The sequence below is a fragment of the Bos javanicus genome, chromosome 1 (assembly GCF_032452875.1).
Source record: "Bos javanicus breed banteng chromosome 1, ARS-OSU_banteng_1.0, whole genome shotgun sequence".
Classification (NCBI taxonomy): Eukaryota; Metazoa; Chordata; class Mammalia; order Artiodactyla; family Bovidae; genus Bos; species Bos javanicus.
The window spans coordinates 149212610-149229988 of NC_083868.1; the positions used below are offsets into that span (position 1 = coordinate 149212610).

Genomic DNA, 17379 nt, shown 5'->3' on the forward strand with positions numbered 1-17379 from the left:
GAGTCAGTGATGCCATCCAGCCATCTCATCCTCTGTCGTCCCCTTCTCCTCTTGCCCCCAATCCCTCCCAGCATCAGAGTCTTTTCCAATGAGTCAACTCTTCACATGAGGTGGCCAAAGTACTGGAGTTTCAGCTTCAGCATCATTCCCTCCAAAGAAATCCCAGGGCTGATCTCCTTCAGAATGGACTGGTTGGATCTCCTTGCAGTCCAAGGGACTCTCAAGAGTCTTCTCCAACACCACAGTTCAAAAGCATCAATTCTTCGGCACTCAGCTTTCTTCACAGTCCAACTCTCAAATCCATACATGAACACAGGAAAAACCATAGTGTTTTTATACGGATCTTGAAACAGAAAGTACTTGACTCTTCAGTTGATGGTGACTGATTATTTGCCATTTCTGCTGAGTAGAGGGCATACTTTGTACTCTTGACCTGGGTGTTAGAAATTAAGCTTAAATATGAAGACAGGTTTTCCTGATATTTATTAGATGCTGGGCTGTATTACATGAGTAGAGGTGGTTCTCTTTGTTGTTTTGGAAGCCTTTAATTATAGGCTAGATTTTATGGTGAAATTAGACGACCAGTATCATGTATTGGGCGTCTGTTGTTGGACTTGTTTCTGACACTTTCTGTGTGCTCTTTTCTTTATAATAGCCCTGCAAGGTAGCTGCTGTGATCCTATTTTAGAAATGAGTAAACTTTGAGAGGTTAAATGATACTCTTTCGTCTGTTAAGTAGTAGAACCTAAATAAGAAGTTAGGTCTCTCTGATCCCAAAGTTCAGGTTTTTGTTCTATAATCTTATTCTGTCCCCATCATCTTCTGAAATTCTTCAGTGTTAAGTTTTAGGTACTACTTTGCCTTGGAAATGAATATGTTTGGCTGGAGGCATAATTATAGTTTTGTTGCAATAAAATTATTTACCACTTATTAATAAAATCTTTTTTATAGAACAGCTTAAAATATAGAAAATGAGGTCTCGTAAACTTTTAACATAAATGTTGGTTATTACCTACTGCGTTTGAATTAGTTTATTACATTTTTATGAGAATGTTTCAAAAAATGTCTGATTTTGACTTGAGAGTTATAATGTTGAAATAAGACGTTAAAAAATTTTTTTTATATTAAATATATCTTAGAAAGTAGTTTCCCAGGCTTTTGTTTTCAGAAATTTTAGTTGAACTTTGTGCTGGGTACACTGTAGCTCAGTGTTATTAAATTGACTTGAGTAATTATGAGGCCTGATTGGAATGTGTTAGGACAGAGCACTGTTACCTACAATTAGAACTAGAGTAATAATAAGCTAGAAATAAGGTCAATTAGATTCATGGCAAGCAATGAATCCAGTGTTTTCTGAAACAGTTTATCAGTTGTTTAACTTTACAGACTCACATACCTAGCCTAAGAGTGAGAACATTAACAATACCAATTTTTTTAATACATTTTTTCTCACTCTCTCCTAAAAATAACATTTAGACAAGTATCACATAACTAAAGTTGTAACAGAAAACTGCAGTTTGCTTGAAGAATTTAAAACTCAAAGTTGTGCGGAGTGTCTAGAGGTGAGAATAAATAATTATTTGTAAGTATATTTTGAGATTTGTTTGTTAGAACTTTTATTAATATTCAGGGGAAATTTCAGTATTGGCTCAGATGGTAAAGAATCTGCCTGCAATATGGGAGACGTGGGTTCGATCTCTGGGTTTGGAAGATCCCCTGGAGGAGGGCATGACAACTCACTTCAGTATTCTTGCCTGGAGAATCCCCATGGTCAGAGGAGCCTGGCAGGCTACAGTCCACAGGGTTGCGAAGAGTCGGACATGACTGAACAACTGAGCACACAGCACATCTGAATATAAGAAGGACTACTGTAGAATTTGATAACATATTTGAGAGAGGTTTTTAGTAAATTTTGATTAGAATTGGTTTTGGAAGAGGAAGATATCTTGATCAGAATTTTAAATTTTTTTTAATTTTAATTTACTTATTTTAGGCTGCACTGGTTGGGCTTTCTGTGGTTGTGGCGAGCAGGCTTCTCGTTGCAAACCACAGGCTTCAGTGCCTGTCTAAAGCAAACAGGCTGTACAGGTTTCAGTGGTTGCAGCGGGTGGACTTCAGTCGTTGTGGTTCACGGGCTCTGGAGCACAGGCTCACCCGCTGTGGCACGTGGGCTTGGTTGCCCCTAGGTACACGGGATCTTCCCAGACCAGGAACTAACCAGTGTCCCCTGCCTTGGGAGGCGGATTCCCAACCTCTGGACAACCAGAGAAGTCCCAGAATTTTATGTTAAAGATTTTAAAAGTTAATTGAAAATTGAAGCTTGATTTTTTTTTTAATTTAATTTAAAAGGCTTTTAATTAATTTAGAGAGTATGATTTTCTTTGGGACCAGCTTTATTGACATGTAATTCATATGTCATACAATTTACCCAGAGAAAATAAGATTTTAACAATCAAATTTTTAGAAAAGGATTTAGGAAATTATTTTTCCATTCATGATATAATCCAGTAAATAATAGTTTATTTTGAAAATTTGAATGTTTCCGTTGAAATTTTAGTTATAGCTATAGCATATTTGATTTCATGCCCTTTTTTCCTGCATTTTGTTTTTATTTCATCTTTGCTAACTTTGTCACCTCATTTTTTGAGGGGCAGTTAGTCTAATCAACATTTTTTAAGCTCTTACGTTTATTGAATAGTATCACATTTTCTAGCCTAAAATTAAAATTCTGCCTTAAATCTATTTTTTTTCCTGCTATGCAGGCATAATGTATATTTAAGAGTGGACCTGCCAAATATGGTACACAGGGGATTAATGGTTCATATTATTCATAATGTAGTGGTTTTGTTTACTTTTTAATATTCTTTTTTAACAAAGTTAGCCCTGAGTCATTAGAGACAGGCTTCTTTAAATGTATATGTCAAAATACTGGGTATTGAATTCTCGTTTTCTACATAAGTAATCCCCCAGATTATTTTTGACTTCTAAGATAAAAACCCGGAACCATTTTCCATAGGTTTTTGGGTTCCTGATTCTTTTTGAATGTAATTGATGACTCTTCTTTTACTTTGATTTCTCAGCAAGGAGAACTAATGAAAATGAAAGGAAATGAAGAGTTTTCCAAAGAAAGATATGATATAGCTATTATCTATTACACCAGAGCCATTGAATGTAGGTAAGAGCAAAATGGAATATTGAGACCCTTTCTATGTGGCAGATCACGTTAGAATGCTAGTCAGTAGGAAAGAAACACAAGATGAGGAACTGGAGAGTATCTTCAGTTTGCTGTGCAGAATGTTTTCTCACCCGTAGGTATAAGAAACATGAGGTGAACTGAATAGATGAACTTAAGTTATATAAGTTAAGCCTGTTAGGCAAAATTTTGAATTTGCTTCTATCCTGCCCCAATTTGTTCCCAAGCTTTCTAGTACAGGGTCATCTGTTTTTTCTTGGACTCATTTTCCCTTCTTCTAATTCCTTCCAAATTATTGACTGATAAGAAAGAATTAGTTACTAATTCTTTACTAATTAGTTAACTAATTAGTTACTAGATGTCACCCATTCAGGGATTTGTGCTTTCTATGAGGGAACTTTTAAAGGATAAAAGTTGGGATTGTTGAGAGAGTACATGTGTTCTGCCTTATCTTCTATTTGTCCAGCTGCTAGAATTTTGTAGCATTCTTACACGTGTGCCTCACTTGGTTCTTACTGACATCTTTGCTGGGCCACCTAATGCTGTAGCAGCCTTAGGAGGGTGTGCTGTAGACAGCTGCGCTCTTTCCAGATGTACCCATCGCCACAGGGAATGAGTGAATCTAGGTAGCAAACCACATTTGGAAGGTTGCCTGTCTGCTCTAGGAAGAGGTGGAGATAATATAGGTGAAGTAAGAGGTGGAAATAAGAGGTGGAATAAGATAAAACCAAATGGGACAAAGCTTGAAGTCACACTGTTTAAATTACGGTTGCAGTTTACAGATGTCCTTTGTCAAGGTGGTACAGTTCTGATTTACATAGAAGTGTTCTCTCCTCTTCAGTGACAACATGCTTGTAGTTCGCTAGATTTTAATGTCTCATTTGATCCTCTCAGCAGCCCCAAGAGCGTAACAGAAAAAGCAGAACTTTTAGTCTTCATTTTGAATACAGAGAAGTTGAGTTGATTTGAACAAGCCCTTCAGGAAGTGAAGGAACCAGGACTTAGCCAGTTAGGACTCCAAATCCTATATTCATTTCTGCTATGCCAAACAGATATGAAGATTTTGAAAATTTTTTCTTGCCTTATGATTTCTGTGTTATGTTCTTATTTTAAATGTAATGTTCTTCACTGATGAAACACTATTTTTTTTTAAAGGCCTGAAAATCACCTGCTTTATGGTAACCGAGCTCTTTGTTTTCTTCGTACTGGACAATTCAGGTAAATTGCTTAGAGTGCTTAATCACTCAGCTGTTATGCTAAATACCTATATTTGAGAAATGTTTCTGTTTGCAGTTATGCCAGAAAATCCTTCAGTAGTTCTTTGGCAGAAATAGTTAAATGGTTAAAGAGAGCTCTGTAGGTTTTATATATAAAAACAGCAATGACAGAAACTGATTTTTTTAATAGAGTGGATAGCATATGCTTTGCATTATTTTAAGCACTTGAAGTAGGTTATTTAATTCTCAACAGCACATTTAATAGGGCTTCCCAGGTGGCTCAGTGGTAAAGAATCCGCCTGCCAGTGCAGGAGATGTGGGTTCAATCCCTGGGCTGGGAAGATCCCCTGGAAGAGGAAATGGCAACCCACTCCAGTATTTTTACCTGGGAAATCCTATGGACAGAGGAGCCTGGCGGGCTACAGTCCATGGGGTTACAGAGAGTCAGACACAACTGAGCGACTTGGTGTATTTAATAGGTTAGATAATGTTATTTTCCATATTTTACGTGTGGATAAACTCATACCATTAGTAATTGTGAATTTCGTTCTACCCTGCTCCATTTTTTTTCAAGCTGTGGTGTAGTGATGCCAAGATTCAAACACAGCTCTTACCTGATGATGCATAATCTATGTTTATAACACCTATAATATATTACCTTCTTTTGCTCTTAGCTAATCTGTATAGTTCTGGAACAATTCTTGCTGTATTTGTTTCTTCTGTATAAGTATGACTAAAACTAAGTAAATGTCCTTCATAAAGAAAAGAAAAGTTTAATGATTTAACTATGGGAGTGAAATTGTAATTAATTCTTAGTTCCTCATGTTGAAGTGAGCTAGTATTTATTAGTTGAGAAAGATTGTTGACAGCGCCCCCATGATTTTATTGTCTCTCAGCTTACAGTTTTTAGAACTTAAATATTAAGTGTGAGTGTTGAGCAGTGTAGACTGTTAAATTTAACTGTGTCTTACAGGATTCCTTCTGGAATACATCCATTCAGTAGAAAAATACTAAAAACAAACTAAAAAACCACGTTAGAGGCTGGGATCCTCAGAATAAAGCTGCGTAGGCGTAAGGTCCTGCTTAGTTATTAGTTATAATTCCTATTTGCATCTTGCCTTTCTGTTGCCCAAAATAAAAAGAGAATACCTTGCAAGTTATAGAATTCTCACTATATATGAAGAAAGAGGACACCTGTTTCTCAGGGGAAACTGTTTTCCTGATGTTTGGTTCCGGAAGAAATTTCTTCTATGATTTACAAGTAATATGAACTGAGTGATGGGGTAGAGAACAGTCTCAGCAGCATTCCTGTTCAGAGTAAAAGAAACACACCCCGAGAGTGCAGTTTTGGTTTTCATCAATAGTTTTTGAAATTAAGATTCTTATAAGAGCAGAGAGTCTGCTGTCAGTTGTTTTCCAGGGAGAGTACTTGCATTGAAGTGTGGGAGGTGGGAGTGGGGAGTATGGTGTATTCCAAGTATACAGTTTTCAAAAATAACATTTATGTTTTTCTTTTATTATAAACAGAACACTTTCTCATGGTAGAAAATTTGGAAAATACAAGAGTTTAAAAAGAAGAAAATAAAAAATCACCTCCTCGGAGAATACCGCTGTATTAACGTTATGCAGCTTTTAAATGGCTTAAGCCGTGGATAACCGAGGCTATCTAGTCTAGAGGAATGGATGGGCTTGACACAGTCTTCCATCAGTACCACTGTCCTCAACTGGTTCTGGCAAGAAATGGGCTGCACATGTCTTTAGGTTACTGCCTCTGGCTAGGTCCAGACTTGCAGATATCCTGTGCTGTTTAAAGGCCATTCTGTATGTTCTTAAGGTGAATAGGTTGGCTGGCAACTTGGCTAGCCTCTTGTGAAAATCGAGGCGCCTATCTGAAACTTCAGAGTGGGTCGAAGGTCATCCCCTCTGCATAGGGGATCCCTTGGAGCTGAGAGGCAAATGAGGGGTTCTGCCTTCTTTTGTGAGTGTTAAATGCTAGACACTCAAGTAGGAGCCTGCTGAAACTCTGCTCTGAAGGAGGTGCATCAAAGCCAGGTAGCCTGGTGAGGTCAAGGTCAAGATCAAGAGTAGGGTTGTGCATCCATCCTTGTACCTCCCAGCTGACGGTCTAGCTTTGTGGGTCAACACCATAGCAGTTTCCTGTAGAGGCAGGTCAGCACCATTTCCTTGTTAGGCAATCACCAGTATGTGCTGGATGCTTGTTTAATGTCAGAAGCATGATGCCACCCTGGTTTTACTGGTGTTTGCCACCTCATTCACTATATACATGACTTGCTCAGTAATGGAGGGATAATGTTTCCTGAACCTGCAGTGCACGTAACTCCTTATCAAGTGAGTAGATGATATGACTTCAGAAAAGAACACACTGCCAGCGATTCAGATGTGTCCTTGACCTAGGAGGACCCATGCCATTTAGCTGAGTTACCAGGGTTGAGAGGTGTTGAAGCCCTCGTCTCTGAGGGCTGGTAGATCTGTCATGGGAATCTGGCTGAGCAGCTGAGGGTGAAGCATATAGCCTCCCTGGCACTGTTTTGAGTGCTTTTCCTGTATTAACTCATAAAAGCCTCCCAGCCCTGTGAGATAGGTGCTGCTGGGTCTTTCTTGATGAGGAACCTGAGGCCCGGGCGGTTAAGCAGTGTCCTCAGATACTCACTGGGTGGGTGTGAACCCAGGTGGATGCACAGTCTCTACGATTAATCACCATGCACAGGTGATGATAGGCTCAAACAGCAATGTGAAAGTTGAAAAAAATTAAAATAATGATCTAAATAGTCAATAAACATGATTATCCTTACAGGACATGCAGATTAAAAACTGTGAGTCTCTCTTTCGTACCCATTAGATTGGCAAACATTTTAAAACCTCATAGCACCAAGTGTTTAAGAGGACGTGGAACAAAGGAAACTTTCATACTCGGCCGGAGAAATGTGTAAATCGGTGCAGTCACTGTGGAGAGCCGTGTGGCAAGGTGAAGACGTGTACTCTCCTGCCCGCTTCTGGGCTACCCGAGAAGATGTGTGCAAGCCTTCATTAGAGCGTTATGGTTAAGAGTAAAGAAATGGAAACCACCTAAAAGTCCATCTATAGGGAATGGATAAAATGAATTATGGTATATTCATACAATGGAATGCTGTGCAGCAGTTAAAATGAATGCAGTGTTGAGTGAAAAAGCAAGTTGCAGAATGATTTGTACGGTATGATGCCATTTATGTGATGTTTTGAAATGTGCAAAATGATATGCATATCATAATTAATGCATAGTATGTATTAACAGTGACTTTGAAGTGCACGGGCATGTTAAAATACCAATGGAGTGGCTGTCTCTGGGGAGGGAGGGAGGACAATGGATTGGAGCTGGGAAAGATGGTTCACAATGGATGTCACCTGTGACAAACCTGGCAAGAAGATCTGAAGTAAATATGGCAAAATGTTAAGGTCTTGCTAAGCTGGTACATGGGTATTGATTATGTTAATGTTATTCTCTGTACTGTTACGTATATTTGATACAAAGTGTAATTAACAATGCACATAAGATGAAACACCAAGCATTAGGATAAAGTAAGTGAAAAATAATCTTGAAAGGGGAGAAATACAAATATTTTAAGGCCGGTTTGGCTGGGAGCCTGAGGTGAGGTATTTGTGGGGAAAATGTTTCACTCAGAAATGGTCAGCGTGGTGGCGGAGGTTTTAATGCCACATAGTCAGTTTCTAAATCTGACCACCTTTGGGTGGATACAGGTGAGGCCAAGAGCCAGTCAGAACCCTTACCATTCTCCAGAGGTGTGCCGCTCCAGGAAACCCGGGACGGGGCTGGGGTGAGGGAGGGGAGGGCAGGCTTGCGCTCCCTGCCAGCCTTTCACGCTGCGCCTGTGGGCGGTGCATCCCAGAGTGCCTGGCTGGGATGAGATGTCCGTTATCTTCCGGTCTTCTATAAGTCCCCGTTTTAAATAGAATTTGAGAGGTCGAGGGCATCTTAGAGTGATGCTTTTAATTGAGGTAATTTGAAATTTTCAGATTAGAACAGAATCTAGAAAAAGCCATCAGGCATCTATAGCCTCTGTGGTTGCAATAGTTATACAAGGTAGATGATTAGGGTTACTGTTTAATTCATTCTCAGTGGGACTCGCGTGTGGAAATTTGAATTCTTTGGTGGGATGGAATAAACTGTGTAATAGGAAATGTAATTGGAAAAGGGGAAAGCTTAGTCTTGGATATTTTAAATTTACTTGGGAAGAGTATAGAATTTTAAAACTTGGTGTTTACTCTGATCCTTTGGTATTTAACTACACTTAGATGGTATTCCCTTCTATTAGCTCCCAACTTGTGAATAATATGAGGCAGCTAGATTTTAAATGATTGTGTGTGTGTTTCTGAACACATGTGTGTGAGGTGTAAATCAAGTAAATTGTATGTTTTTGTGAGAATTTTCAAAAATCTTAGTGTATGTGGGGCGTTTTTAGTGTATTGGTTGATGAATTATTCCTCACTCTGTTCTCTTACTTGTATGATCTCTATTTTGCTTAAAAAAAATGCTGAATTTGCTTTTAAAGGAAATAGTTACTTTATCAGTCTTATTTGAGGTGCACCCCTTTTTAAAACACAGTAACAAATGCACGTCATAAAAAATTAAAAGAGAACAAAAGGATAAACTGAAAACTCTTGCCCACCTGAGACCCCTGCCCTAATCCCTTTCTTCAGATCCTTATGCATTTCAGTAATATTTTATGCCTTTATGAACACTTACTACTTTGAACCAGATGAAGTTGCCATTTTTATAAGTCAGAATAAGGCATTTTCATTTGGTTCAGTATAATGTATGTGTCTTTTGTTTTAACATGGATAAGAGCATATTATACACTCTGTTGTACATCTTGCTTCTTTTAATATTTAAATGTTGGAGTTGTTGCACATCAGTGAATACTGACATCTACCCCAGTTTTTATTCATGGCTGCATAGTGTTTTACTGTGCATTAGTTTGTATTAGAACATAGCTTATTTCCAGTTTAAAAAGTTAGCTAAAACTATGTAATATCCTTTTATGTTTAACACTCCGATTCAAGTATACATAGATATATAGGATAAATTCCTAACAAGAATTTATTTTACTTGGATGAAAGAACATACGTAATTTTACTTCCAGACACTAACTTTTGATTTAAAATGTATGTGTGATTAATAGTCACTGCATATTTGACAGTAACTGACCATTCCATCTGAATCCTGCTTTTGTTGCTTCATTGTGAGATCGAGAAACTTGGGGACTAAAAATGTTATTTCTTTGTGATCTGGTCAGGCCCTGAAAGTGACGATTTGCCATAAGGGGGAAAGATGATAACTCTTCTGGGCATTCAGAGTTCTCACGTACGTAGGTGTTGTGGTTTGAGAAAGTCAGTTAATAGCATCTCCTTCCCCTCCCAAGTCCAGAACTATTACTGCACATTGAAATCACTCGAGCTTTGAAGAAATCCACCCCAGTTACCCCTCCAAGTTCTCATTTAATTGGGCATCGGGCTTTTTTAGAAGCCCCCCAGGTACTACTAATGTGCAGCCAGGAGTGCCCACTGGTCTAGAGAGAGTGTGGGCTGACATTAGAAGGGGAGCTGGGACTGAGCTTTGTGGGACAGAGAAAGTGGCCGATTAGAGAAGGATGAAGCTGCACAGGAGACTCCTACGAGGTTCGCCAGAGAGCTAGGAGGAGAGTCAGTGTAGGATCCTGGAAGCGAGTGAGAGAGTGGCCAGCAGGGCCTGTTGCTGGGAAGCCCTTTGGAACTTGGGTTTAGTTCTATGGACACCTTCTAGTCCCTAGGGAGAGCTGTCAGCGGGAAGCTTGGCACAAATGCCAGGCCTGAGTGGGCTCAGAAGTGAGGATGAGGAGATGGAGGCAGCCAGCACAGGCAGCTGGTGAAGGCATTCAGGCAGAGAGGATGGGAGAGTTTTGCCATTGTATTCAGGTGATTTTGGCTGCAAATAATAGAGATCTCTTAATTCAGCTGGTTTAAATGGGGAAGAAAACTTACTTGATCCAAGAGTTCCAGAAGACGGTCCTAGGGTTGTGTATGTAGTGACTCGACAATGCCATCAAAGACCTAGTGGTTTTTTTCCAGCCCCACCGTGTGACTTGGACCTCAGACTGCCCACCCCCTCAGGATGGCAGGAGGGCTTCTGTAATTCAAATACCACATTGGACATTACACCCTCCCGCAGAAGGGTGACTCTTGTACTACGCAAAAGAAAAACTGTAATACACATATTGAGAAGTGTACAGTTCATAAGTGTGCAGGTTGAATTTTTCAGATGCAAATAACCATACCCAGCATCCAGATCACAACCCCAGTACCCCGGAAGTCACCCTTGTTCCCCCTCAGTCACTGCCCACTTCCTCCCCCAGGATAACTCCTGTCCTGACTTCTGACACCATAGGTTAGTTTTGCCTGCTTTGTGCAATATAAACAGAATCATGTGATACGTGCTCTTTATGTCTGGTTTTCAGCATTGTGTTTGAGATCCATGTTGTTGCATGTAGTTGTGAAGTGTTCATCTATTGCATGAATATACCACATTTTATCCATTCTATTGTTGATGGGCATTTGGGGGTTTCTAGTACTTTTACAGATACTGTCATTGTGAACATGTCTTCATTTCTGTTAAGTATGTAATAAAGGAGTGGCATTGCTGGGACAGGAGCGTGTGCTTATGCTCAGCTGTGCACATAATTTGCACCGTGGTTGCATCATTTTACACTCCTGCCAGCAGCACATGAGAGTTTCAGTTCCACGTCCTCACTAACACTTATTATTTTGTGTCATTTCATTTAGACATTCTGCTGAGTGTGTGGTGATATGATGCTGTGATTTTAATTTGCATTTCCTTAAGTTAATTTAGGAGGTTTAAGTTGAACATTTGTTTATCATATGCTTATTGACTACTCAGATATCTTTTGTGAAGTGCCTGTGTTGAGTCTTTTTTATTTTTCTCTTTTGAGTTGAATGTTTTATTAGTAGGTTTTTAAAAAATATTCTGGATAGGAGTCATTGGTCAAAATATGAATATTACAAATGCCTTCTCATGCTCTGTGGCTTGCCTTTTTTGCTTTCTTCCCATGAATGCAAGTAATAATTTTAATGTACTACAATTTATCAATTTTTTTCCTTTATGGTAAGCACTTTTTGTGTTCTGATTATAATCTTTGCCTACTCTGCAAAATATTCTTTGTTTTCTAAAAGCTTGACCGATTATTGGTATTTAAATCTCCTGTCCATCTGGGGAACCCCAGGTGGCGCTAGTGGTACAGAACCCACCTGCCAATGCAGGAGACATAAGACACAGGTTTGATCTCTTGGTTGGAAAGATCCCTGGAGAAAGGCATGGCAACCCACTCCAGTATTCTTGCCTGGCGAATCCATGGACAGAGGAGCCTGGTGGGCTACAGTCCATGGGGTGGCAGAGAGTCGGACTTGACTGAGATATGCCATGATCCGTCTGGAGGTGTTTTTTTGTATGAGGTAGGGGTCAAGGTTCATGTGAATGTCCAGTTGACCCAGCCCTATTATTTTTTTCTTCTGGCCTTTGTTTTTGGGCCCAGGATCACCCCCCTCCCCCACTCCAGGGCCAGCCTTGGTGGAGCTGCTATTCCCAGGGCAAGAGAGGGGGGCTCCCCCTGCCTCTGAGGGACATGGCCAGAGTAGGGTGCCTCGTTGCACCCACCCTCGCCTTCTTGTGGAGCCTGTGAGTGGAGCTCAGACTGCTTCTTGCTGCTCCCTAGTCGTGCTCCCCTTGAGGTCACCCAGAACCTGGTCTTCCCTGCAAGCTCAGACTGCTTCCCAGCATAGCCAACCCCCCTCAGCCCTGCCTCTCCTTGCTTCTTGGGCCCCTGTTTGGGAGCCCTCCCCTGGTCTGATCCTCTCCCCCAGCTTCACCTCTGCCCTGAGGCCTCCAGAGCAGCTCTGCTGAGACAGCCCCTTGGTGTCTCTTTCCTGTGCTGGAGACCATAGGCCTCTGCCCTGTCCTCCAGCCCTCACAGGCCCTCGGCCTCTGACTCAGGAACCCTTGCTCTCCCTGCCCCTCCTCTCTACCTCCGGGATGTCCACTCTCTGTCCCCCAGACTCTGTGCACGCTCTGTTCTCTCTACCTGGGACGCTTTTTCCCAGCATCACAGGGCTCCCTCCCTCCCTTTATTAGAGTTTCAGCACAAATATCACCTCCTCCTAGAAGCCTGCCCTGACCCTTTTTCCTGATAATCGACTCTCTCCACCTCATTAGCTTTCATATGGCTTGGAAATCACTTGTTTTTTATTTCCATATTATCTGTCTCCCACTGGGATATTAGCCCCAAGAGGGCGGGGCTGTGTCCAGTTTGTCTACACTGTGTCCATAACACGGCGCCCGTATGCCCATATGTAGTAGGTGCTCAAGAAGTGGGTGGGTGAGTGGATGATAGAGGAGGAGGAGGACTTTTGGCTTCTCCATTTGCTTGCAGGCCTCCCCCCCAACCCTCCAACTTTTTTGTGCTGCTGCCTCTGCTCTGCCTCTGACGTGTATATGGAAGACACATTTACTCACGCATTCGTTCACTCAGTGTTTGAACGTATAAAGAATGCATCAGCATCTCTGCGTAGCAGGCTCTGCACCACTGCAGGGATATGGAAGAGACCCCTCAGCCGACCCAGCCCCATCTTTTCCGAGCGTGTTTTCTCTGTGCACTGCAGCGTTAGCTTTGTCATGCAGATCGGGGGACTTTATCAGGATCTGTAAGGGTCTGTTTCTGATTTCTGTATCCTCTTGTGTTTGTCAGGCCGTCTATCTTTAGATAGCTTTCGAATTTTATCTTTAAAAAAATGTGTATATGGTCTTTTAATAGGTATTGATGTTTGGTAGAATAAGTTACCTAGTTTTATTCTTTGTAATCCTTTTGTTTGTTTTTTGGTGGTCTTTGTAATCGGTCTTTAAGAGTGAGCTGTCCCCTCAGTTCTGGGTCACACCTGAACTGTGTATCCCTAGACCACTCAGTGCAGAGTAGGTTTGCGATGATTGGCTTAAACTTACTAGAAATTATCTCTAAGTCTTGGAGGTGGACCCTCACAACACGTGTCTAGCAGTCAGAAGAGGAGGTTAGCTGCTGGGTAAATTGCCAATAGTGTTTGCTTAGGGTTTGAGACATTTATTTATTTTTACTTGCTTTTTAAAAGATGAGCAATCTGAGCAGATTAAAAGTCAGTAGGAAGTTGCATGACAACATGAATGTACTTCATACCACTGAATTTTACATTTGAAATGATTCATGGGGTAAATTATGTGTGTTTTACCACAATAAAACATACTGATAGGGTAAATTCCTGAAATGGAATGTGTGATTGTACAGGAGAGAGAAGGGATGATTGATACTGTAAGAATGGGTAGTTACATGGCACAAGTGGAGGAGTCAGCCACAGGAGGAGGAAGAAACTTTCATTGTAAGGGAGAAAAGTTAGGGCTAGATTGAGAGAGTTCTCTTTGATATGTTCAGTTTACTCATTGAAATAGGAGCAAAGCTCATCGGCTGAAAGGGAGTTGGCAGGAAAGGACCCAAGTTTTTTTTTTCTTTTGACCACTCTGCGAGGCATACGGGGTCTCAGTTCTCTGACCAGGCATCAAACCCATGCCCCCCTGCATTGGAAGTGCAGAGTTTTAACCACTGGACCACCAGGGAAGTCCTGGAAACGACATAAGATTTGAAATGGTCATTTAACAAAATTAGAGAGTAATTTGATCTAGAATGTTGGTTAACACCGTTGAAGGCCCCTTTGGGCCTTCCTGAGTAAGTAGTACTCAGGAAGTATTGCTAAGTATCCTGAGTAAGTAGTACTCCTGGTGTGCTCTGCCGTGTTTTTTCTCTGGTAGTACTTGGCTCCCTACATGTGGTCCTGGAGAAAGCAGGAAGCAGGGCTCGTCCAGAATTGGGTTTTGCCGTAGAGCAAGGTGTAAACATAGGGACAAAGAAGTATGCAGCTGTATCATGGGAATATGAAATGAGGAACCAGCGAATCTTAAGATAGATCAATAAGGAGGTTTAAAAAAGAGAGAAAATGGGTAAGCCAGTGAGGTGAGCACCCTGAGAAGCTAGTAGGAATAGCTGAATAAGTAGGATGAAAGGAGCTATGATATCAGGGGAAAGAGTGGGATGCCTGAATTAATGATTTTGGGCTCTGAACAGTTTTGAGCAGTGGTAAAGTTCCTGGGAGGGTGGTGGTGGGTGGCTGAGCTGGACAGAGGAGGCCATTGATTGTAAGGAAACTATGAGAGACCAGGTGTTAGACCTTAGTACTCGACAGTTTACAGTGTACTGTGCTTTAGCATAGTATCTGAAAACAGGAAAAACCAAAATTGTCATCTTAAAGATGAGAAAGTGACCCTAAACAGGTTAATTACTTCCTATCCGCCCCAGTGAGAGTTGGTGATGGCGCTGGACTTAACCTCATGTCCCAACTTATGCTCTGTCCATTATAGCTTAGCCAGTATGTTATGTGAAATATCTGGGACTTTTATTCTCTAAGATCAGAAGTCTTGCTGACAGTACTACATAGTACCAAAAAAACTCCATGTGAGTAATAGTAAGTTAGGGATAGGTGAGATGTAGATAGTTGTGTGCAGGAAACACTCCAGAAATATTGAAAGTAGCTATTCTTGGGTAATTGTGATTGTGACTCTGGGTGACTTTTTTCCTTTGTTTTGCTTTTCTGTATTTTCCAAATTTCCTATAATGGACATATATAGACTAAAAAACTAGATTGTATATGGAAAATTAAAGTACAAATAGATAAGCACTATATAATACCCTTTGAAAAATTTGATTATTTTATTTCCTTTTCCTTTAGAAATGCACTTGGTGATGGAAAGAGAGCTACCATTCTGAAGAACAATTGGACAAAGGTAGGTTTCTTTCCTGCTTTACTTTGGCTAAACAGTGCTGTACAACTTTTAAAAGTCTGTTTACAGGATATAAATCCCTAGTAAAAGTGCTGGATGAAATTACATGGAGCTCAGCAGCATGGCAGGGGAACTTTCAGTTCCATAATCAGAGAGGACCCGCAGCCCAGCGGTAAGGGCCAAGCATGTCTGTCAGGGACAGGCTGCCCCTAGAGGTCGTGAGCACACCTGAGTGGTTCAGGTGTCAGCATCCGCACATTGTGGAAGGATTAAGGACCTGACTGTGGAAAATGAGACTTAAGACTCAGAAGGAGTGCCTGGAGACTAGCTTTGTAATCTTAAGGTGGGAAAGGATTTCTTTACATACATATGCAGGTCAGAGAAGGAAAAAACTCATAATTATCTCAAGCTTAAAGTTTTTTGTATGTTGGGACACCATAAATGAAATTATAGTCTGGGAGGATATAGTTTGTCGTATGTAGAACAGAAATAACTTGATAGGACTTACATTCAAAATATGCGAAGAACAAAAAGAAACTCAGTAGAAAATGGGCCCATGAAATAAGCATTTCAGAGATGAGGAAACCTGAATGGGTGATAGGAAAAAAACTATTGTGCTTCCTAGTAATTAAAATTGTAAAGAAATAGAAACCAAGAGAGCCTAATAAAGAACCTCCAGATATACCCACATGTACACCCCACAAGTGGGAAAAACAGTGATATTGTTTGGGTTCTTCAAATTGGTGAAAGTTAGAGACTGATAGTCCTGAGTATTGGTAGCGTGTTTGCTAACAGGAGCTCTCGGTAAGCCTGTGGGGTGTGAGTTGGTCGCAGCCACCTTGGAGAGCTCTGCTGTGCCTGTGTTGTAATTGATTCCAAGGGCGTGTACTCCACAAACATTCTTGCCTATGTGTATGTGGTGAGACGTGCAAGCTTGGTCACTGCAGTATGGTATTAATGACACAGAACTGCAAATACCTGAGTACACATTAATAAAGCAGTGGATCAGTGTGGTATTTTCATTTAGTCAAAGTTATTACTGTGATCCCTCTGATCAGCCCCCTGTGTGCCTTTAGCCATGCCTCCCCTTTGCCCTCTGTCAGCCCTGTCTGCCTCGCTGTGCTCACGCGCACTAGGTCCACTCCCACTGCGTGCTTGCTCTTCCCTCTGCCAGGATCAGACTGCCTTTCCCAGAGCCCGAGCGAGCTCCCTTGCTTCCTTTCCTCCTCCACTGAGAGTTCTCTTCTCTGTGACCTTCCCTGAGCAAACCTGGTCCTTCCTAGACATTTGCTTATTTTTCTCTGCTTTATTTTTTTACTTCTTAGCGTTTAACATGATTGCATATATGTATGTTGTTTAAGTTGTGTTCTTATTTGTGTGTGCTTTAGTAATAACGTGAGCTCCGTAAGGACAGGTTTTTTGTTTGGTTCATTTCTGAATCGCCTGCCTGAGAAGCTGCCCAGCACATAGCAGGCATTCATAGTAAATATTTTATGAATGAATGAGTTGAAATGAGTTATTGGCTACCAATAATTATAGATTTAAAAAAAAGTATTTACATATTTGTTTTTAAACCAGAATGAATAGAATCATAGACTTTTAGAGCCCCCAAATTATGATTCAGATAGCCTAGGAGTGTATCTGAGTCTGGGGATTATAAAATTCTCCAGGTGAATTTCTGCATCCAGATATTGGAGTCACTTCTTAAATGCCTTATTTTCTAGATTAAGAAATTAAGTCCCAGAAGGGTAAAGTGACTTACTTTCTGTAAGGTGTCATTGCAAGTACGAGACAAAAATGAACTGAGAATCCAGCTTTAGATAGGCTTCTGTTTGAAGGTGATCTGTTTGTTGCCGTTTTCATTATGAGTTGCTGTTGTAGTTGAAGCATAATCTTTGCTGATCACTGAACTTGGCATTTGGCAGGTGCTATGTAAATTTACTTACAGAATGAATGGATGCTAGTGTTCATAATACTGAAACTTAGACCATGATACTGATTTTCCAGAGGTAACTTGCTAGTTCAGTCTATTATCAACTTAGAAAAAG

General features: G+C 40.8%; 1 protein-coding gene across 12 annotated transcripts in view; it reads left to right on the forward strand.

Moving 5' to 3' along the window:
• The window catches only part of TTC3 (tetratricopeptide repeat domain 3), a 119888-nt gene that overhangs the window by 18155 nt on the left and 84354 nt on the right, over nucleotides 1-17379 (forward strand). For 7 of the 12 annotated variants that reach the window (XM_061424707.1, XM_061424703.1, XM_061424722.1 and 4 more), the window contains 4 exons: nucleotides 1477-1562; nucleotides 3081-3175; nucleotides 4349-4411; nucleotides 15280-15334. In XM_061424707.1, the coding sequence (XP_061280691.1) occupies nucleotides 1477-1562; nucleotides 3081-3175; nucleotides 4349-4411; nucleotides 15280-15334 (299 nt within the window). Of the gene's footprint in view, nucleotides 1-1476; nucleotides 1563-3080; nucleotides 3176-4348; nucleotides 4412-7382; nucleotides 7623-15279; nucleotides 15335-17379 lie in introns of those variants that run through there. The other 5 variants (XM_061424750.1, XM_061424756.1, XM_061424736.1 and 2 more) reach the window with 4 other exon arrangements.